Raw genomic sequence first — 21133 nt, forward strand, 5'->3', positions numbered from 1 at the left:
GCCCACGGCGGCGGCGATGGGGCGCCAGAAGTTGCATCGGTTCGGCAACTTCGCCCGCCCGCCCGGGAACGTCACACCGGCGCGGTACAATTCCTCGAAAAGCGTCTCCGTCTGGGCCTGCGTCAGGATAGTGCCCGTGTCCAGCTTCGGCGCGTCCGGCACGTGTGCGGCGATGAAGTTTCTGACTTGTCGTACGGAGCGCGTGCCAATGAGCTCGCTGAGCTTTGGGTTGCGACGGTCGTCATCCTTGAGACGTTCGTAATTCGCCCAAAACGTCGCTTTCTCGGCCGCGTTCCAAGTGCCCGTGTTGTCCTCGCCGGGCCCGCCGGCTTGGGTGCGGCATCGGCAGCGCCGGCGCCACGCGCGCCGGCTGGATAATTTGTGCGCGCGCAGCGAGTCGGCGCCCACCTTCTCTCTCTCTTCTCTCTCTCTCTCTCTCTCTCTTCAACCAGCCCAAAGTGCCGTCGACGGGTTCGCACGATGGATGAAACGCAAGACGACGACGAGCAGCAGCCCCCAGCGACGCTGGAGTCCATGACGGCCGAGACGCTGGACACGCTGGCGCGGCGGCGCGTGGCCTTCGCCGAGGAGGACTCGAGCGCGTCGGAGGCGGAGTCCTCCGCGTCGTCGTCCGCGGTCGCAGCTCCGCGGCTGCTGCGCGCGGCGAGACCGCCCCATCGCGAGCGCTCCGTCTTCGACGACGAATATTCCGCCAAGGCCGAGTACTGGCAGCGGCACGACGCGCGCGAGCGGCTCGTCAAGCTCGAGTCGCGCAAAGTCGCCGCGCCGACGTTCGGCGAGGCGCGCGGCCCGCGGTTCCGCCAGCCCACCGCGAAAGCCGGAGAACACCGGCGCGCGTACGGCGTCGGCGCCTGGCTCTCGGAGTGCCGCGCCGTGCGGGCGCGCCAGGCGCGGCGCGCCGAGGCGCGCGCGCGGGAGTCGCACCTCGTCGCCGTGGGCTTCTACCAGCGCTTGGTGTTGCGGCGCTGGCGAAACGTCGCGAAGACGACGAAGGTCTGGCGGCGCCTGCTCTACCGCTGCGGCGTCGGCAAGGGCTGGAAGGCCTGGCGCGACTGGCTCCAGAGCATGCGGCAACTGGAGGCGCTCGGCGCTCGCGTCGCGTACCTGCTCCGGCGCTGGTTCCCCGCGGGCCGCGCGTTCGAAGCGTGGCGGCGCGCCGCGGCCTTCCTCGCCAAGGCCGCGTTCCTGCGCGGCGTCGTCGCGCGCTGTTTGAATCGCGCCCTGGGCGCCGCCTTCAACCGCTGGCGCGCGGCGCTCGACGAGCTGCGGAAGCTCGGGAAACGGCTGGAGAAGGTCGCGAGGACGTGGCACCGCGCGTCGACCCTGGGCGCCTACTGGTGGGCCTGGCAGCGGCGGACGCTCCTCGCGGCCTTCCTCGAACGCGCGCTGAAGCGGTGGACGCGGGGCGCCCTCGCGCGGGGCTGGGAGGCCTGGCGCCTCGTGAAGAAGCAGGCCGTCGAAGACGACCTGAAGGCGAGCGACGCGACGAACGACGTCCTGAACGCGCTGTTCGAGGGCGCGCGCGCGCGCTGCCTGCGGCGCGCCTGGGCGTCCTGGCGCCTGCTGCCGGCGCCCCCGGAGGCGCCGGCGGCGCCGAGCCCGCGCGGCCGGCCCCGGCGCCAGCGCGCGGACCCGCGGCGCGGCCGCTGCGGCCACTGCAAGTGCGTCTACGAGGTCTCCGCGGGCGGCCACTGCGCCTGCTCCCGGGGCGACCACCTGCGCTGGCGCGTCGCGGCGCTGCGCAAGAACGTCGACGCGTCGCTCAACGCCGGCGACGCGGCCCTGCCGCCGCCGAAGCGCCACACGGAGCGGCCGCCGCGGCCCGCGGCCGCGCACGCGGCGCCCGCGGGCCGCTTCCACGGGACCCTCGACACGGCGGCGGCGGACCCGCAGCGCCGCTGGGACGAGGCGCGCGCGGCGGCCCGGGCCGCGGCGGCGGCCAAGGAGAACGCGGCGACGGCGCGCGCGCGGTCCCGCCGCGGGCCGCCGCGCCCCGACGACGACCTCCGCCTCATGCGCACGCCCACGGTCGCGCGCATGAGCGTCGACGCGCTCTACGGCGGCGGCGCGCGGCCGCGGCGGGCCCGCACCGCGGCCCACTCGTTCTCGCGCTGGTAAAAAGTCGGGTACATCGCTTCAACGGTGCGATTCTTCCGGACACCGCGACCCACTCGTTCTCGCGCTGGTAAAAAGCCACTAAAAAGTCGGGTACATCGCTTCAACTACGCGATTCTTCCGGACGTTTCCGCCGACATTTACCCCGGCAACTCTCCAGCCTCTCGATATGGAAGCCGCAGCCCGCACCTCATAAGCTCTCCATGGAGGCGGCCGACACCCCGCCCGACGCCGCGGCGGCCGGTCGCGGTGGCGAGGACCACAAGGAGTGCGACGAGGAGGCGGACCTCGAGGTCGAGCACGCGGAGCACCGCGCCGTCGTCACCGTCGAGGCGGTATGGGCGGACTACGAGTCGCCGGCCATGGTCGCCGCGGGCACGGCGTACCACACGCTCTGCGACGCCAGGGGCGACGTGAGCGGCGTGGCCGTGCGGCGGTGGGTCGACGACACGTACCGCGGCGTGCCCAAGCCCCTGCTCCGGCGCGCGTGGGAGGCCGCCGACGGCGGCCGCAAGGGGCGGCTCACGGAGGGCGAGTTCCTCGTCTTCGCCGGCGAGCTCGAGCGCCTGCGGCGCGCCGACGCCGCGGGCGCGCCGGCGGACGACGCGTCGACGAAGGTCGCGGCCGCCGCGGCCGTCGGCGCTGTCGTCGCGGGCCCGCCCGGCGCGGCGGTCTTCGGCGGCGTCGTCGCGGGCTACGAGTGGCTCGGGCGGCGCGTGTCGAGCGCGACGGCCGCCGCGGGGCAGGCGGCCGTGGCGACGGGCGTGGCCGGCATGCTCGTCGCGGGGCCGCCGGGCGCCGTCGCGGGCGCGCTCGTCGGCGCGGGCGGCCGCGGCGCCGCGGGCGCGTCCTACGTCGGCGACCCGCGGCGCTGGGCCGACTACGAGGCCCTCGCGGACCGGGGCGACCTCGAGCGGCGCCACGGCTTCGGGTCGCACAAGACGACGGGCGGCGTCGTCCGGAGCGACGCGCTTCCGTTCGTCGCCGGCGAGCAGGTGGAGCTCGCCGTGCAGGAGAGCGAGGCCGAGTGGGTGTCGCACCGCGACAAAGTCACGGGGCCCGCCCTGGCCAAGTTCCTAGGCCTGCCCGCGGGCGACGACCACCCGCCGCTCCGCGTCGCGCTCTGCGGCTCCGGCGGCGGCTTCCGAGCGGCGACGGCGTTCCTCGGCCTGCTGGCGGAGGCCGAGGCCTGCGGCCTGCTGGACTGCGCGACCTACGTGTCCGGCGTCTCCGGGAGCTGCTGGAGCCTCGCGGCGCTCTACGCGGAGGACTGCGACAGGACCGCGCGGCCGCCGTCGCCGTCGACGTTCGCGCCGCTGTTCCGCGACCGCCTGCGCCGGGACGTGCGCGAGCCGCGGAGCTCCTGGCTGCCCGGGGGCTTTCTGAGCGGCGGGCGCAAGGACGCGTCGACCTTCGTCTACGAGCGCTTCGCCGCGCGCGCGCGCGACGGGCAGCGCGTCGGCGTCGCGGACGTCTGGGGCGCGCACCTCGCGGCGACGCTCCTCCAGTCGCGGCTCCGCTTCGGCGGCTTCGGCCTCGCGGCGCTGCGCGCGCGGGTCTCCGGCGGCGACGCGCCCCTGCCCGTCTTCACGGCCGTGGAGCCGCTGCGGCACGGGCCCGCGTGGTCCGAGGCGACGTCGTGCGAGCGGTGCGGCGCGGCCTTCGGCCTCGTGCTCGGGGCGTCGCGGCACCACTGCCGGAGCTGCGGCAGCTCCGTCTGCGACCGCTGCTGCCCGGGCTTCGGGGCGCGGACCCTCGACGACGCGCTGAGGCGCCTCCGGTCGCTCGACGTCGACGACGACGCGCTCCGGGGCGCCGCGTGGACGAGGCCCGCGGGCGCGTTCCCGCGGCGCTGCGGCGTCTGCGTGGCCAAGGGCGTCGCCGCGCCGGAGGAGCGCACGGCCTGGCGCTGGTGGGCGCTGACGCCCCTGGACTGCGCGCCCGTCGAGCGGCCGCGGCCCGGCGGCGGGCCGCCGCGGCGCGTCGACGCGACGACCTTCGGGCGCGCGCCCGGCGAGGCGCCCAACGGCTGCCTCGGCGGCGAGCCCCTCGGGGCGCTGCTCGGCGTCTTCGGGTCCGCGTTCTGCGCGACGGTCGAGCGGTTCACGGGCGGCGGCGCGTTCCGGGAGAACGGCGTCCGCGCGGCGGTCGCGCGGGCCATCGCGGACCCGAAGAGCGGCGACCCGGGGAAGAGCCTGCTGAAGATGGCGACCTTCAAGGACCCCTTCGAGCCGGACCGGGACCTGGAGCTGGCGGACGCGGGCTTCTCCCACAACTACCCCTTCGACCCGTTATTGGCGCGCGACGTCGACGTCATCATCTCGCTGGACGCGTCGTGCCACCGCCTCGAGGCGACGTCGCTCCTGGACCGGCCGGGGGCGGCGACGCGGCTCGACGCCGCGGCCGTCGCCGGCGAGCTCAAGCGGTCGAAGCTGAGCGCGGCGCGCGTCTTCGGGAACGCGCCCGGCGGCCGGACGCTGCCGCCCGTCGACGTGCGGTCCTACGTGTCCCAGCCCGTGAGCTTCCACCGCGACCTCTTCGGCGACGGGCCGCTGCTCGTGTCCATGCACCTGGGGAAGCTCGACGAGTCGGACGCGTTCTGTCCAGGGCAGGAAATTCCCAACTACAAAGGCTCCTCTCTCGGCCGTTTTCCACTCGTTTCGGCTGACTTTTTGGACAGCGATCATCCCTCGGAGCGCTCTCGAAGCGTGGATGTTTTTTTCAAGGAACGCGCGCGCGCGGAACACTCACGTTGAATCACCCTTTTCCTGCCCAGGTTCTGCCCGCTGAAGAACGCGCACGCCGGCGGCTTCTGCGCGAATTCCACGGCGTCCTACGAGCCCGGCGACTTCGACCGCCTCGCCGACTTCGCGCGGCGGCGGCTCCGGGCGGCGCTGCCGGCGATCCGGAAGCACGTGGGCGAGCACCTCAGGCACAAGCCCGTGTGGAAACCAACCACTGGTTTGGGTGGTCCTGACCAAACTTGAGAATTCTCTAGCTCGGTCACATCGAAGTCGATTCGGCTGATTTTTGGACGAATCGATTGCCCTTGTCGAGCTCTCGAAGCACAGGAGAAAGTCTCGCGTCGAAACTGTCGCATACGCTCGCATTGAAGTCGAGTTGAAGATGTGATTCGGCACCAGGCACAAGCGGGACCGCGGCCTCGCGGACGCGATCCGGCGGCGGAGCGCCGAGGAGCCGCACTCGCCCATCGAGACGAAGCCCAAGCAGCGGCGGCCGTCGACGCACCGCGACCTCTCCACGGACGCGGACGCCGGCCGCGCGGACGCACCGGGCGCGCCCGCGTCGCCGACGTCGCCCGACGACTTCGACCTCATCGACTTCGTCGGCGACCACCGGCGCGACCGGGACTTCGCGTAACGTCGACGAGGGTCGGGGGTCGTTAGTCGGACGGAACTGGGGGGGGGTCTCTTGGGGGCTCGCGCGGTGACCTAGTTCTCCTTGCCCTGGGCGTAGGCGAGGATGCGCTCCTCGACCTCGGCGGGCGACTCGTCCGTGTGGACCTTGGTCTGGGCGGCGACCTTGGCCTGGGCCGCCTTGATCTCCTCCGGGTCGCCGAGGAACGCGCCCGAGAGCAGCCCGAAGGACCGCGGATCCTTCAGCGGCTTCTGGTCCGCGTCGAGGTGGTAGAGCAGGGGCACGCCCGTCGGGATCTCGAGGCCCACGATGTCCTCGTCGGGGATGGCGTCGAGCATCTTGAGCATGCCCCGGATGGAGTTGCCGTGCGCGGCGATGAGCACGGTCTTGCCCCGCTCGAGCGCGGGCACGACGGCCGCGTCCCAGTAGGGCAGCGTGCGCTCCACCGTGTCCTTGAGGCACTCGGACAGCGGGATGTCGGCCGCGGGCACGTGGGCGTAGCGGTTGATGTTGCCCGGCCAGTACTCGCTGTCGAGGTCGACCGGCGGCGGCGGCGTCGAGTAGGACCGGCGCCACTCCTTGACCTGGTCGTCGCCGTACTTGAGCACCGTCTCCTTCTTGTTGAGGCCCTGGAGCGCGCCGTACATGCGCTCGTTGAGGCGCCAGGACTTGTGCACCGTGATGTCCTCCTGGTCGATGAGCTTGAGGACGATGTCGAGCGTCTGCTGCGCGCGCGTGAGCTCCGACGTGTAGGCCACGTCGAAGTTCAACTCCTCCTTCCACATGTAGGTCGCGCCCGCCGCCGCCTCGTTCTTGCCCAGCGTCGTCAGGGGCGGGTCGGCCCAGCCCGTGAAGAGGTTGTCGGCGTTCCACTCGCTCTGGCCGTGGCGCACGAAGCAGATCTTCGACGCGTAGCCGTCGTTCCACTCGGCGCGGAGGGCCGTCGAGCGCTTCGGGAGCGTCGACGGCGCGATGAGGGCCGTGGCCGCCGACGCGAGGAGGGCAATTGAGGTGTAAGCCATGCTGTCCAGCGAGACCGTCTTCTGCAACTTGGCCCGAGATTCTTTGGCGCCGATGATGATGGCGTCCAGCAGCCCCACCATAAGCCGCCCGACATGACGTCCTACGTCGTCAAAGCCAAAAATGGAGCGATTGTAAGAAGCGAGAAGGACCTCGCGAGCGCGCAGGTGGACGTCGTACCAGCCGGCGCCGATGTCGCCGTCGCGGAGACCGTCGACGGCCGCTGCCGCCTCACGGCGCCCGTGGCCGGCTGGTGCTCGCTGAAGGTGCTCGCGGCGCGGCGGCGCCGCCAGGTCGTCGACGCCTTCACGTTCTACAACGAGTTCGCGATGCTCGAGTTCCGCCTCGAGGAGGTCGGCGCGCACGTCGACTGGATCGTGCTGTGCGAGGCGACGCGGACGCACGCGGGCCGGCCCAAGCCCCTGCTCTTCGAGCAGCATCTGGACCGCTACGCGGCGTACCTGCCGAAGATCGTCCACGTCGTCGACGACGACATGCCGGCCACGGACGACGCGTGGGTCCGCGAGCACCACCAGCGCGACGCGCTGGCCGCGGGCCTCGAGGCGCTCGGCCTCGCGGACGACGACGTCGTGCTCCTGACGGACGCCGACGAGATCGTGAACGTCGCGTGCTTGCCGCGGCTCCGGGCGGCGCCGCCGAAGCTGCGGGCGCTGAGCATGCGGACGTTCTACTACGACTTCCGGTTCCGCTGGCGCGACGCCTGGGACGCGTACCCCAAGGCCGCGCCCTGGGCCGAGCTGCGACGCCTGGGGTGCCAGGCCGCGCGCATGGTCCCGGCGCTGGAGACGGTGCCGATGGCGGGCTGGCACCTGTCCTACTTCGGCGACGAGGCCTTCGTGAGAAACAAGCTCGAGCAGTTCGCGCACCAGGAGTTTAACACGCCGCGGGACCTCCGGAAGGTCGGCGAGCGCATGCGCGCGGGGCTGAACCTCACGGACGAGCCCTTCGACCGCGTCCCCGAGGACGAGGCGGACCTGCCGGCGCACAAGCCGCTGCTCGAGCGGCTCCTGCGGGACGCCGCGGGCGCGGCCGTCGAAGACCGGCCCGTCGACGCGGCGCTCGCCGCGACGCTCAGGGCGCGCGTGCGGACCTCCGCGTCCCGGCCGCCGGCACCGCGCAAGAAGAAGTTCGCCGTTAAGAAGCGCTAGACGTTGACGTTCTCGAAGTAGGAGTTCGTCGGCTCGCGGACGTTGTCCAGCGCGGGGTCGTACGTCTTGTGGATGGGGTCCCAGGAGTCGAAGGCGACGGGCGACGCGCCCTGGGGGATGTCCTCGTTGTCGACGATGTAGGCGTGGCTGTCCTCGACGATCTGCCCCTCGAGGAACTCCTCGTTGTAGTCGATGGTCGGCGACCCGTCGCTCTCTTCGTTGATCGTGCCCTTGCGCGCGACCAGCAGATCCTCGCACTGCCAGGCCCGCAGCCCCGGCGGGCAGGTGGCGCACTGGGACGACGCCGTGAGGCCCCAGGAGCTCGACGACTTGCCGCTGGGGCAGGCCGCCGTGCACGCCGGGGACGCGAGGCCCGCCGTCGAGCCGTACCTTCCCGGCGGGCACAGCTCGCAGTCGTCGAGCGTCCGCGCGCCCGCGACCTCGCTGTAGCGGCCCGCGGGGCACTGGGCCGTGCACGTGCTCTCCGTCAGGCCCGCCGTCTCGCCGTAGCGGCCCCGGGGGCACTTCTCGCACTCGCGGCGCCGCGTCCCGATGGGCAGGCTGTTCTTCTGGGGCCGGTAGCGGCCGCGCGGGCAGGTCTCGCAGTCCTCGGAGCCGGGCGACGTCGGGTCGCACTTCTCCCGCGACGCCGCGTGCGCGCCTGCGAGCAGCAGCGCGAGGAGGCGCCTTCGTCTCCTGCCCGCGGCCATCGTGATGTCCGCTGGGGAGGGCAGCGTTGAGGAAATCACGAGTCCTTGAACTCTTTTTGCCGCAGCTCGCCGAGGAGCAGCAGCGGCAGCCTCGACGCGACCGTCTCCGTCGCGATGGCCGCGCGCGCGCTGCTGCGCGTCGGCGGCGTGCCGGAGCACTTCAACTACCCGCTGCGCCTCGCGAGCAAGGCCGCGGCGGCGCCCTTCGCCTGGACGGAGTACGCCGGCGGCAGCGGCGAGATGGCCACGGCGCTGCGCGAGGGCGAGCTCGACGTCGCCATCCTCCTCACGGAGGCGGCGGCGCTCTTCGCGCACAAGGGCGAGGTGACGATCCTGGGCGCCTACACGACGACGCCGCTCTGCTGGGGCGTCCACGCGTCGGCGGCGCGGCCGGCGCCCGCGCTGGACGCGGCGACGTACGGCGTGTCGCGCTTCGGCAGCGGCAGCCACATCATGGCGCTCGTCGACGCGCGGGGCCGCGGCGCGCCGCCGCCGGCCTTCGAGGTCGTCCGGGACCTCGCGGGCGCGCGCGACGCGCTCGCGAGCGGCGCGGCCGACGTCTTCATGTGGGAGAAGTTCACGACGAAGCCCCTCGTCGACAGCGGCGAGTGGGTCCGCGTCGCCGAGGTCCCGACGCCCTGGCCCTGCTTCACGCTCGTGGCCACGAAGGACGCGGCGCGCGACCGCGCCGCGGACATCGGCGAGACGCTGAGGGCCGTGCGCGGCCGCTCGCTGGCGATGCCGGACCTCGCCGCCGACGTCGCCGCGGACTACGGGCTCCAGGTCGAGGACGCGGCGACGTGGCTCACGACCGTCGGCTGGTCCAACGGCCTCCGCATGCCGCGCGGCGTCCTCGCGGCGGCGACGGACGCGCTCGTCGACGCGGACCTCCTCGCGCCCCACGAGCTCCTCGGCTACCCGGAGCTCGTCGCCGACTTCACGCGCGACGAGGCGCTCGACCTCCCGGAGGCGACGCCCCTCGCGGACTTGCGCGAGAAGTGAGGTCGGGGCGGCGGCGCCTCGCGTAACTCGCGTTCTTTCGGTTCTTGCGGTGCGCGGTAATGTGCCCACGAGTGGGGACGACAGTGCCCATCCTGAACAAGTCTGAGCACGAGCGACTGCGAGCGACGAGGAGGTTCAACATCGTCCCGCTGCCAGCTTGCGGGCCGAGGCTGACGCCGGCGATTGAGGAGGCATGAGGCTGGCAGCGTGCGCAACCGCGCTCTGGTGCTTGGCCGCGCCGGCCTCCGCCTTCCTCGGCGCGTCGGGCGTCGCCCGACGACCCGCGGCGCTCCGCTCCACGGCGACGCCGCCGGAGCAGAAGGCCTCCGTCGCGCCGCTGCCCGACGAGGCGACGTTCACGAGCGCGACGGCGCGGGACGACGGCCTCGTCGTCATCAAGTTCTACGCGCCCTGGTGCCGCGCCTGCCGGGGCCTCGCCCCCAAGTACGAGCGCCTCAGCGCCGAGTACGGGCCGAAGAACGTGAAATTTTACGAGATGTCGCACAAGGAGGTCACTGCCAAGGACGACGGCGCGGCGTTCCTCCAGCGCATCGACGTCAACGTGTTGCCCCTCGTCCAGTTCTACTCCGGCGGGGCCCGCGTCGAGAGCTTCCCCTGCGGGCCGCGGAAGATCGAGCTGCTGAAGGAGAAATTGGAAAAGTGGACGACGGACGGCGCGGGCGACGGCGCCGCGGCGGCCGGCGGCGGCGGCGACGACGCCGCGGGCCGCGTCGTCGACGCGCGGCGGTCGCGCCAGGCCCGCGAGGACGTCGCCGAGGCGCTCGAGGCCGTCGCGCCGGCCCGGGACCCGAGCGACCCCGTCGCCGTCGCGCGCCGCGTCATGGCGCGCGTGCCGCTCCTCGGCTCCCTCAAGGGCCCGGAGCTCGACGACCTCGCCGCGGAGGCGCGCGTCGCCGAGTACGACGCCGGCGACGTCATCGTCACCGAGGGCGACGTCGGCCGCCGCTTCTTCGTCATCGTCGACGGCGAGTGCGACGTCTTCGAGTCGACCAAGGGCCTCGGTTTGGACGCGCGCATGCCGGGCTTCAGCCCCAACTCCATGCGCACGGCCTACGGCGAGCTCACGAACACGCTGGGCCCCGGGTCCTACTTTGGGGAGCGGGGGCTCGCGACGAACGAGCCGCGCATGGCGACGATCCTGGCCGCGACGCGCGTCAAGGCCGTGACCATCGAGCGGTCCGCGCTGAAGCGCGCCGACGGCGCCTTCGACGACGCGACGCGGCTGTCGAACCTGCTGGAGTCGAGCGAGAACTTTTTGTGGGGCTACGAGATGCCGACGTCGGCGCTCGACGATCTCGAAGCCGCGCCCGAGGTCGCGAAGCCCGCGGCGTCGCCGCCCGTCGAGGCGCCCGCGGGCGCGTTGACGGCCAAGTACGCCAAGGCCGGCGGGCTGAGCCTCATGCAGCGGCTGCGCCTCGTGCGCTCCGTCGTGCGCGCGTTCGACCAGGCGGCGAAGCGGTCGCCGAAGTGGGGCAACCCGGCCGAGAAGGCCTACCGCGCGGGCCTCGTCGCGCAGCTCACGGACTACCAGCGCGACGAGTTCCTCGACACGTTCAAGATCCTGGATCGGGACTGCGACGGGACCATCGGGCCCAAGGACCTCGCGGCGTTGATGTCGGCCGTGGGCCGGGACCTCGGCGAGGACGAGCTCGTGAGCGTCATCAACAAGGCGAACCCGGAGGTGGAGAACAACAAGGACATCACGGCCGAGGACTTCCTCGCGCTCATGGCCCAGGCGGAGTACAGCGCCATGTTCCTCGAGGCCTTCGCGCTGCTCGACCCCTACGGCCACGGCTGGGTCGAGAGCGAGCAGCTCTGGGCCATGATGGCGAGCCTCGTGCCCGCGGACGACGACGCCGGCGGCGCCGGTCTGGGCGCCAAGGTCGACGAGCTCATCGAGACCTTCGGCGTCTCCGACGGCCACATCGACTACCAGGCCTTCGTCAAGATCATGATCGAGGGCACGGGCGACACCGCGCCGAGGCCCGCGGCTTAAGAAGAGAATCGCGAATCGCGCCTTTTCGATGAGGGGCGAGACTCGAGTCCACCTTCTTAGATGAGGGGCGTCTCCTCGCCGTTCGGCGGGTAGTGGCACGGCGCCTTGTCGTTTTTTTCGACGGCCGGGTGGAGGTCGGCGATGTCGAGGAGCGACGGCGGCCGGTCGAGCGCGGCCCGGACGTCGGCGTCGATGTCCGGCGTCGCCAGGGGCGGCGGCGCGGACCGCAGCGCGAAGACGTCGCGCGGGTCGAGCACGGCGCCGAGGAGCGCGCACGTGGACATGGTCCGGTAGCTCCCCGGCGTTTGCGCCTCGTCCGCCGGCGCCTCGGCGTCGCGGGCCGGCGGCCGCTCGTCGGGCAGGGGCGGGTCGCTGTCGCGGCGGCCGCCCGAGACGTCCGCGGCGGCGTGCGACGCCCGCGTCGCCGGCACCATGGGCGTCTCGCCGTAGCGCGCGGCGATGGCCGCGAAGCGGTTCGGCGGGAGCAAACGATAAAAGATCGTCGTGAAGACCGTGAGCTCGACGATCGTGAGCGCGTAGACGAAGCGCGTCGACGCGAGGATCGTCGAGCTCGTCGCGTCCGAATCTAACAACAACACGGTGATCACGAGCTCCTGGGCGATGATCACGACGATGACGAGCTGGAGCAGGGAGAAGAGCTTCTCGCCGCCCATGCCCCGGATGCGCGGCAGCGCCACGATGTAGAGCTGCATGAGCGCCTGCGCCACTAAAACGAGCGACGCGGCCGTGATTATCCGAGCCGCGAGCAGGTGCGCGGAATCCACGGAGTCGCTCAGCGCCGCCAGCGCGACGGCGTTGAGCGGCTTCACGACGACGAACTGGGACACGCAGCTCTTGAGGAACCGGTAGAGCGTCTTCGGCTCGTGGAACTTGAGCATCGGCACCTCGACCCAGGACCGCGCGGCCTCGGACCGCCGGCCGCAGCACGTCGCCAGCGTGAAGGGGTGGTAGACGGCGCAGGCGCGCGCCGCGCGGCCCGGGGCCCCGGACCGCCGCTCCGCGCCCGTGCCCAGGGCCATGACGACCTTGTCCTCGCCGCCCGTGAACGACACGAGGAGCGAGAAGAACGCGAAGATGGCCACGCCCTCGTAGCAGCCCACGGGCACCTCGACCCAGTAGGCGAGCTTCGGCTCCCACCTAACGGTTGTATGTGTTTGGAAACGACGGCGGTTTCCTTAACTCCGGGCGACGCGCAGCGAGCTCCAGATGAGCCAGCTGTAGACGGGCGCGATGAGCATGACGCGAAGCGCCCAGCGCTGGAGGTCCAGGTCGTAGATGCGGCAGGCGTGCTGCTTCAGCGCGAGGAGGCAGAGCACGGTGATCTCGATGCAGGCGATGAGCGCCACGAGCGTGAAGGCCAGGTCGCACCAGATGAGCGTCGACGACGGCGAGTCGCCGTCGATCTCGTTGCGGATGTAGTGCTCCAGGATCTTGTACGTGTTCCCCTTCTCCGACGACGACGAGCCCCAGGCGCTGAAGCGGACCTTCATGGCTGCCCCGGCAGCCGGCGGGCCCCGCGTGCGTCCCCAGCCGCCGCCCTTGTTCGATGTCGAAGCATCATTGCCACGGTGCTGCACTCATGCTGCTAGCCACAACCAGTGGCCTTGGCGTCGTCACCCGCGTCGCCTGGGTTTCGCGTCGCCTTTCGCATCGCGACGACGCGGGCGGTCCTGCTCCTTGCCGCGGCGGCGCGCGCCCTCGAGCCGCCGATGATCAGCATCGGCGCCAGGTGCCGCATCGCGGGAAAGAATGGCGCCATATTGCGGCGCGGCGCGGCGCTGAATTCCCCGAAGCAGTGCATCGTCCCCGGCAACGCGGAGGTGACGGTGCTCGAGCTCGCCGAGGCCGAGGACGGCACGCCGCGCGCGCGCGTGTCGTCGTCGTCCGGCGAGGGCTTCCTGTCGCGGAAGTTGCTGAAGCCGGCCGGCGGCGCCGCGAAGCCGCTGCGCGTGCTGGGCCTGCACGGCGGCGGCGCGTCGGCCAAGGTCATGGACTTCCAGACGACGGCCCTGCGCCGGGAGCTCGGCGACCGCGCGACCTGGGACTTTCTGGACGGCACGCGGCCGTGGACGAGCCGCGTCGACCCCATGCTCCACGCGATGTTCGACGGCGGGCCCTTCTACGGCTGGTACGGCGTCGACGACGACGGCGACCCGGACCGCGACTACAACGACAAGCTCTTCGACGAGTCGGTGAACTTCACGTATTCCGACGTCGAGGCGGGCGTCGCGTTCGTCGAGCGCTACATCGCGGAGCGCGGCCCCTTCGACGTGATCTGCGGCTTCAGCCAGGGCACGATCATCACGACGCTCGTCACGGCGGCCTTCCTCAAGCGCGGCGACACGCCGTCGTGGCGGGGCAACGTCCTCGTGTGCGGCATCCCGCCGCGCGACGCGAAATGGCGCGCGACGCTGCCGAAGCCGCGGCTCGCCTTCCCGGCGGCGCTCGTCTTCAGCCCCAAGGACCCCATGTACGACTACGGCCAGGGCCTCGTGGCCATCTACGACGAGGCGACGCCCGTCCACGAGCACGCGGAGGGCCACCGGTTCCCGCGCGACGCGGCGAAGCTGAGGGTCATCGCGGACGAGATCCTGCGCGTCGGCCGGGAGGCGCCGACGCCGCCGCCGGGCGCGGCGGCCTACGCCGCGCCGCCGTCGCTCGCGGGCGCCGGGTAAGCACTCGAGCGCCGGTTTCGCATTCAAGCAAAACGGCATGCGCGGAAAGATCCTTGAGATTTGCCGGTTGCTGACAACTCATAGACGGTTGCTGGTTGGGCTGCCTTCCGACGGCCCGCGCCACCGCCGCCGCCATGGATCCAGCCGTGCGCGACGTCGTCGCGCAGCGCCACGTCGCGGAGACGGGCTACACGGCGCACCTGAGCGGCATGTACTCCGACAAGTTCATCCACCCGCGCGTCCAGTGCGACAGCGGACGCTACATCTCCATCGGGTGCGTGCGCCTTCACCGACCGCGCGCGCCGATGGAACCAACTCACGCCGTCGCGGCCGTAGGGACCCCTACAAGGAGACGAGCCACGACCTGCCGAAGCGGTGGAAGGAGAAGCAGATGATGGTGCCGGGCAAACCCGGGAACGCGGGCGGCGGCTACTTCGGCCTCATGGGCCGGGCCTTCGACTACATGCCGGACAAGTACGTCGAGCAGCTGCCCTACGGCAAGCGGGAACCCTACGCGTCGCGGAAGCTCGGCTTCGGCACCCACGACGCGTCGAAGCGCGACGAGTTCTGCCAGCGGATCCGCACGGAGCAGTACCGCGACCTCCTCAAGCGCGAGAAGCGCCTCATCCGCGGCGGCAAGGCGCTGGACGACCGCATCACGCAGGCCCACGCGAAGCTCGCGGAGGAGCGCGCGCGGGGCGAGGACCTCCGCGCGGCCGTCGGCCTCGACGCGCCGAAGCACCTCTACGACGTCGGCCGATCCCGGGGCAGCACAAGGGTGATTCAACGTCGCTTCAACATGAGTGTTCCGTGCGCGCGCGTTCCGAAAAAAAGCATCCACGCTTCGAGACCGTTCCGAGAGATGATCGCTCGTCCAAAAATCAGCCAAAACGAGTGGAAAACGGCCGAGATATGAGCCTTTGAAGTTGGGAATTTCGCACCCTTTTGCTACCCAGGCCGATCCCGCGAGACCAAGTTCGACCCGAAGATGCACCGCGACAAATTCTACAACACGCACACGGCGCACAAGCGCGAGATGCGACGAGGGCCCTACCGCACGGCGTCCCAGGACATCGGCGACGGCGCGTGGGCCGTGCAGCGCGTCGAGCACTTCGGCCGGAGCCACGCGACGCGCGCGTTCTACACGCAGAGCCACCTCGAGGTCCAGGACATCTAGGCGACAACGTCCCCCCCCCCCCCCCCCCCCGGCCGCTCGAGGAGACGCGGGCGACGGCCGCTAAGTCGCCGCGCTCGTTCTTTGCGCGGGCTCTTAGAAGAACGCGAAGGTCTGGCGCAGCGCGGAGCCGCTCGTGATGTTCCACGTCTGGGCCTGCTCGTAGATGAGGCCGTCGCCGTCGACGCGCCACGTGAGGTAGCTCTCCCAGGGCGCGATCTTCGGCCGCCAGGGCAGCTGGAGGACGCCCTCGGAGCGGATCGTCGCGGAGATCGTGCGCCTCGCCTCGTCGGCGACGGGCGCCGTCACGAGCCGCACGGACGACGCGCCGGGGTCGAAGAGAATCGTGAGCGCCTTTTGGTACTTCGCGAGCGACGTCACGTCGTTCGTCGGGTCCAGGAAGCGGCAGTCATCTCTGAAGATCTCGGGCGACAGGTCGCCGGTGACGGGGTAGCCGCCGCGGCCCGTCGAGCCGCGCTCGAGGTCGCGGCCGAGAATCGCGGCGAGTTGCGGCAGGCACTCGGGCAGCACGTCGCTGAGGCAGATGCGCTTCGCGCCGCCGAGCTGCCGGTCCGCGGGGCCCAGCGGCGCGAGCGCCGTGTATTTTCGCACGGTTTGTGGCAGTTCTTGCAGCGCGCATGCTGGGGACGCGGCGACGAGCGCCGCGGCGCCGCCGAAGAGAGCTCGTCGAGTCGTCTGCGGCGCGTATGCAACCGGCGGCGCTGTTTTTTGCACTGGAGCGAGCTTATGCGATGGCGCGTCGATTAATGAGGACGTGCGCGCTGCCAGGGCCAGGCATGCGGTCGAAAAAGAGAAAGAGCGGCCCATAGCTCGCTTCAAGTTTTCGTTGTTGCCGTCCTCATCGTCGACATCGAGACCGGTCCAGAGAGCGCGCGACGATAGCACAGTCAAATCGACGAAGGCGCACCACGCGAGGCTCGCACATGACGCCGCAGCGCCGAAGTTCGCCTCTGAAGAAACACCCCTTCGGCGAGCCGCGGCGCACGTCCTTCGTCTCCGCCGCCGACGTCTCCGCCGCCGCCGCCATGGTGACCGACGACCGGAACGCCGCGTTGCGCGCCGCGGCCGAGGACGAGGACGGCACGCTCGCCGTGTCGCCGCCCGAGCCGCTGAGCGCGACGCAGCAGCAGGCGCCGAGCCAGCACACGGCGCCCGACGAGGGCCGCGTCGTCGCGACGCAGCTACAGACGCAGCTCGAAGCGGCGGCGACGCAGGTCGACGGCGACGACGCGGGCGGCACGCAGATCGAGGCGCCGCCGCCGCCGGCGGCGGAGGAGGAGGAGGACGACGACGAGGAGGAGTCGTCCTCGGGCGGCGGAGGCACGCAGATCGACGGCGCGTCGCTCGGCAGCAGCCCGCGCGCGGCGACGCCGCCGCCGCCGCCCGCCGACGAGGCGCCCGCGCCGGCGCCGGAGGGCGCGCCCATGCTGCCGGACGTCGCCGATGACGTCGAGGCCGCGCCGGCGGCGGCGGCGGCGGGCGCGCCCATGCTGCCGGACGTCGCCGACGACGTCGAGGCCGCGCCGGCGGCGGCGGCGGCGAGCCCGCGCGCGTCGGCGGGCAGCCCGCGCGCCAGCCCGCGCGCGTCGCCGGGGAGCCCGCGCGCGGCGGGGAGCCCCGCCGCGTCGTCGGTCGTGCCGACGCAGCTCTACTCCGACGACGACCTCTCGCAGCTGAGCAAGGCCCCGGGCGCGTCGCCCGACGACCTCTCGCAGCGGTCCAAAGCGCCGGCCCCGGACCAGCTCCCGGCCATCCCCGAGGGCGCGTCGCTCCACGCGCCCGCGGCCGGCGACGCGCCCGCGCCGCGGTCGCCGCGGTCGCCGCGGTCCGACGACGGGTCGTCCGTCGTCCCGACGCAGCTCTACTCCGACGACGGCTTCTCGCAGCTCTCGGCGGCGCCCGCCGGGGCCCCGCCGGCGCCCGGCGCCGCCGCGGCCGCGCCGGAGTCGGCGCCGGCGTCGGACGAGTCCGTCGCCGTCGCGGCGGCGTCGAGCCAGCGCAACCTCGCGGCGAGCGACGCGTCGTTCAAGGAGCCGGCGACGGACGAGTCGGTCCGCGTCGCTGCGCCGTCGAGCCCGGCGGGCCGGGGCAGCCAGGGCAGCCCGGCGGGCCGGGGCAGCCCGGGCGGCCCGGCGGGCCGCGCGAGCCCGGCGGACCGCGCGAGCGGAGCGATCGAGGGGAGCCAGGCGAGCCAGGCGAGCCGCGCGTCCCTCGCGCCGTGGGCGAGCCAGACGCAGGCGCCGTCCCAGGAGTCGCTCGCTCGCGAGACGCGGGCGCCGTCCCAGGAGTCGCTCGCGTTCAACGCGGCGCCGAGCCAGAGCCAGGCCGCGTCGCAGGAGTCGCTCGCGTTCGTCGCGGGCGAGGCGACGCAGAGCCAGGGCCCGGCGCCGCCGGCCGACGACGACGGCTGGCTCCGGCGCGCGCCGGAGGAGCCTTCGCGGCCGGCCTTCGCGGCCTGGGGCGCCGGGCTCGAGGACGAGGGCGCGGTCCGCGACGTCGGCGACGGCCCGGCCGCGCGGCTCGTCGCCGTCGACGGCGACGACCTCGACGTCGACGCGCTCGCCGACGCCGTCGCCGACGCGGGCCGGGGCGAGTCCGCGGGCTCCGTCGACCTCCAGCGCAGGGCCGTCGTCGCCTTCCTGCGGCGCCGGTTCCCCCGGTGCGTCGTCGTCGTGCCCGCGGGCGCGGAGCTCCCGGACGCGCCCCGGGAGCCGAGCGTCGGCGACGAGACGCCGGCGTCCTTCAGCCAGGAGTCGGCCGTGTCGTCGCTGCTCGAGTCGCTGTCCGCGCGGTCGCCGCGGCCGGCCGCGCGCCCGGCGTCGCTCTGGCTCGTGCCGGACGCGGCCTTGGGCGACGCCGTCGCGACGGTCGACTGCGCGCTCCTGGAGTACGCGGGGCCGCGCGCGCGGCTGACGCTGCGGCTCACCGTCGCCTTCCTCGGCGCCGCGGCCTACTCGACGGCGTCCGTGCCGCCGCGCCTCGACGACGACGACGACGAGCGGGAACGCGCGTTGGAGGCCATTTCGCTCGTGGGCGACAAGTGCCGCTACCACGTGCCGCCGGAGGCACCCGCGGAGGTCGACTCGCAGATGACGCAGCTCACGGAGGGCGACGCGGAGCTGCCCCTCGTCGAGTCGCCCGCGCCGGCCGAGGCCGCGCAGCACGCGTCCGTCTCGTCGCTCGAGTCGCCGGCGGAGCCCGCGCGGCGCGAGGAGTCGCTCGACGCCGCGGGCGCCATCGCAGACCTGCGGTCCGAGGCGTCCCCGGCGGCGCCGAAGCCGAAACCGGCGCCGCAGCGGACGGCCTGGCTCGCGTCTCGCGCGCCGCCGCCCGACGCCCCGGGCGACCGCGCCGCGCGGAAGCGGTCCTTCGACTACGACGACGACGACGAGGTCGACGACGTGCCCGAGGAGGAGGAGGAGGACGACGACGACGAGGACGACGACTCGGGCGTCGAGTCGCCCGGCGACGCGGCGCACGACGCGCGCGTCGACGCGAGCCCGAAGAAGAAGCTGTCCGAGGAGTGGCTCAAGCGGCCGCGGCGCGGCACGGGCTCCGGCTCGGGCTTCGAGCTCCCCCGCGGCGGCGCCGAGTCGTCCGACGACGACGACGACGAAGAGGAGACGGCGCTCGAGTGCCGCGGGAAGCGCGCGGCGGCGCCGGCGCCGCGCGGCCGCGACGGCGGCGGCCGCCTCCGGCGCAACTCCGACGCGGCCCCGGCGCCCGCGCGTCGGCGAAGAGAGGCGCCGCCGCCGCCCGAGCCGTCGTCGAGCGAGGAGGAGGAGGAGGAGAGCGAGGCGCCCGCGCCGCGGCCCGCGAAGAAGCGCAAGGCGCCGCCGCCGCCCGCGTCGTCGTCGTCGAGCGACGAGGAAGACGACGACGAGGAGCCCGTCGCGTCCGCGGCGGCCTTCGACGCCGCGGCCGCCGCGCTGACGCGCGCGCACGCCGCCTCCGCGGACGCGTTGACCGGCGCCAAGGAGACGCTCCTCGACGCCGCGGAGCAGCTCCTGAAGCGCGCGCGCGCGCTCAAGGACGGCGCGGTCGTCGGCGAGGTCCTGGGCGCCATGGTCGAGCTCAACAACTTCGCCGCGCCGCCGCCGCCGGCCCTCGCCGCGCCGCCGCCGCCGCGGCGGCGCAAGCCGCCGCCGAAGCGGAAGCCCCCGGCGAAGCGGCCGGCGAAGGCGCCGCGGAAGCCGCCGAGCAAGAAGCGCGCCGTCGTCGCGGAGTCGTCGTCGGAGAGCGACGAGCCGCTGGAGGCCCTCAAGAAGACGCGGAAGCAGAAGCCCGCCGCGCGGCGGGCCGTCGAGGAGGACGAGTCGCCGGAGGCCGCGTGGGAGCCGACGCAGTACGAGGAGGCGCCCGTGCGGAACCAGTCGGTGCTCTGGTCCGCGCTCAAGGGCCGGGGCTGGACCTGGAAGCGCGGCTCGGGCCTCGTCGACTTCTACTACCTGCGGCCGGGCCACGAGGGCGCGAAGCTCGCGGATCTGGTCGAGGGCGAGGACTACTTCGAGCGCGAGGCGCTGTGGGCCGTCGCGGACCGCGAGAAGCTCTGGCCCACGGAGACCGTGGCGACGAAGCGACGCCGCGGGGACGAGCCCGCGCCGGCGCGCAAAAAGGCCGCCGAGCCATCGTCGTCGAAGAAGCGGCGGCCGAGCGCGGAGCCGCGCGACGCGCCGGCGATGAGCTCGGCGTCCTCGGCCTGGCGCAAGCTCTGGCCGCGCCTCGAGCGCGCCGGCTGGACCTACCGCTGGGCGCCCCAGCACCTCGAGCGCCTGACGTCGTCGTCGACGCTCTACGTCAAGCCGGGCGCGCGCGACTTCGCGTTGGGCGTCAACGCGTTCGCGACGGAGGCGGACGTCCAGGCGCACCTCGACGAGCCCGTGCTGAGCAGGGCAGGAAAAGAGAGCGAAGTTCCCAACTTCAAAGGCTCCGATCTCGGCCGGTTTCCACTCGTTTCGGCTGATTTTTGGACGAGCGATCATCTCTCGGAACGGTCTCGAAGCATGGATGCTTTTTCCGGAACGCGCGCGCGCGGAACACTCATGTTGAAGAGAACTTGAATCACCCTTTTCCGCCCAGGTGCTGAGCCTCGACGACATCGTCGCCGAGGCCGAGGCCTTCTTCCCGGACTTCGCCGCCAAGGTGCGCTCCGGGGGATTGGACCTCGACGCGGCGACGGCGGAGTACGCGGTCCTCAAGCAGAAGCAGAAGCACATCCACACGACCTACGGCTCGAAGCGCGCGACGCGCCACGGCCGGCCGAGCGCGTGAGTGTAGCTCCTCGAAGGTCCTAGTAGGGGCCATGGGCACTTACTACGGACCACATTCAAAGAGGACTCCGCTGTCTCCGCCGCGGAGGTTCGCCGGGCCACTCACCGGCTTTGACACGACCCACCCTCCGCGGCCGGTGAGGACCTGGGCAGCAAAAAGGGTGATTCAACGTCGCTTCAATGTGAGTGTTCCGCGCGCGCGCGTTCCGGAAACAGCATCCGCGCTTCGAGACCGTTCCGAGAGATGATCGCTCGTCCAAAAATCAGCCGAAACGAGTGGAAAACGGCCGAGATATGAGCCTTTGAAGTTGGGAATTTCGCTCTCTTTTGCTGCCCTGGTGAGGACCCTCGCGATCTCATCGCAGGTCTCGGGAAGCATCTCAAAATAGCCAGGATCATGATCCTCGTCGGACTCATACCAGTCGATTCCTCTGAGTTTCGGACAGCCCCGGACGAGCCGCAGCACGTCGACGGCGCGAGCGCGACTCCCATCCGTACCACCGCCCCAGTTGTCTATGCGAAGCCAGCGGAGCGTCCATC

At 72.4% G+C, this 21133-nt stretch overlaps 1 protein-coding gene across 1 annotated transcript; it reads right to left on the minus strand.

Moving 5' to 3' along the window:
• Positions 1-5588: 5588 nt before the first annotated feature.
• Positions 5589-14264, minus strand: AURANDRAFT_59202 (hypothetical protein; the record flags this gene model as incomplete). Its single annotated transcript, XM_009040787.1, has 2 exons — positions 5589-6416; positions 14253-14264. 2 exons carry the CDS (start codon positions 14262-14264, stop codon positions 5589-5591), a joined length of 840 nt encoding a protein of 279 aa, XP_009039035.1.
• Between the last annotated feature and the right edge of the window lie 6869 nt (positions 14265-21133).

Source organism: Aureococcus anophagefferens (genome assembly GCF_000186865.1).
Source record: "Aureococcus anophagefferens unplaced genomic scaffold AURANscaffold_16, whole genome shotgun sequence".
NCBI lineage: Eukaryota > Pelagophyceae > Pelagomonadales > Pelagomonadaceae > Aureococcus > Aureococcus anophagefferens.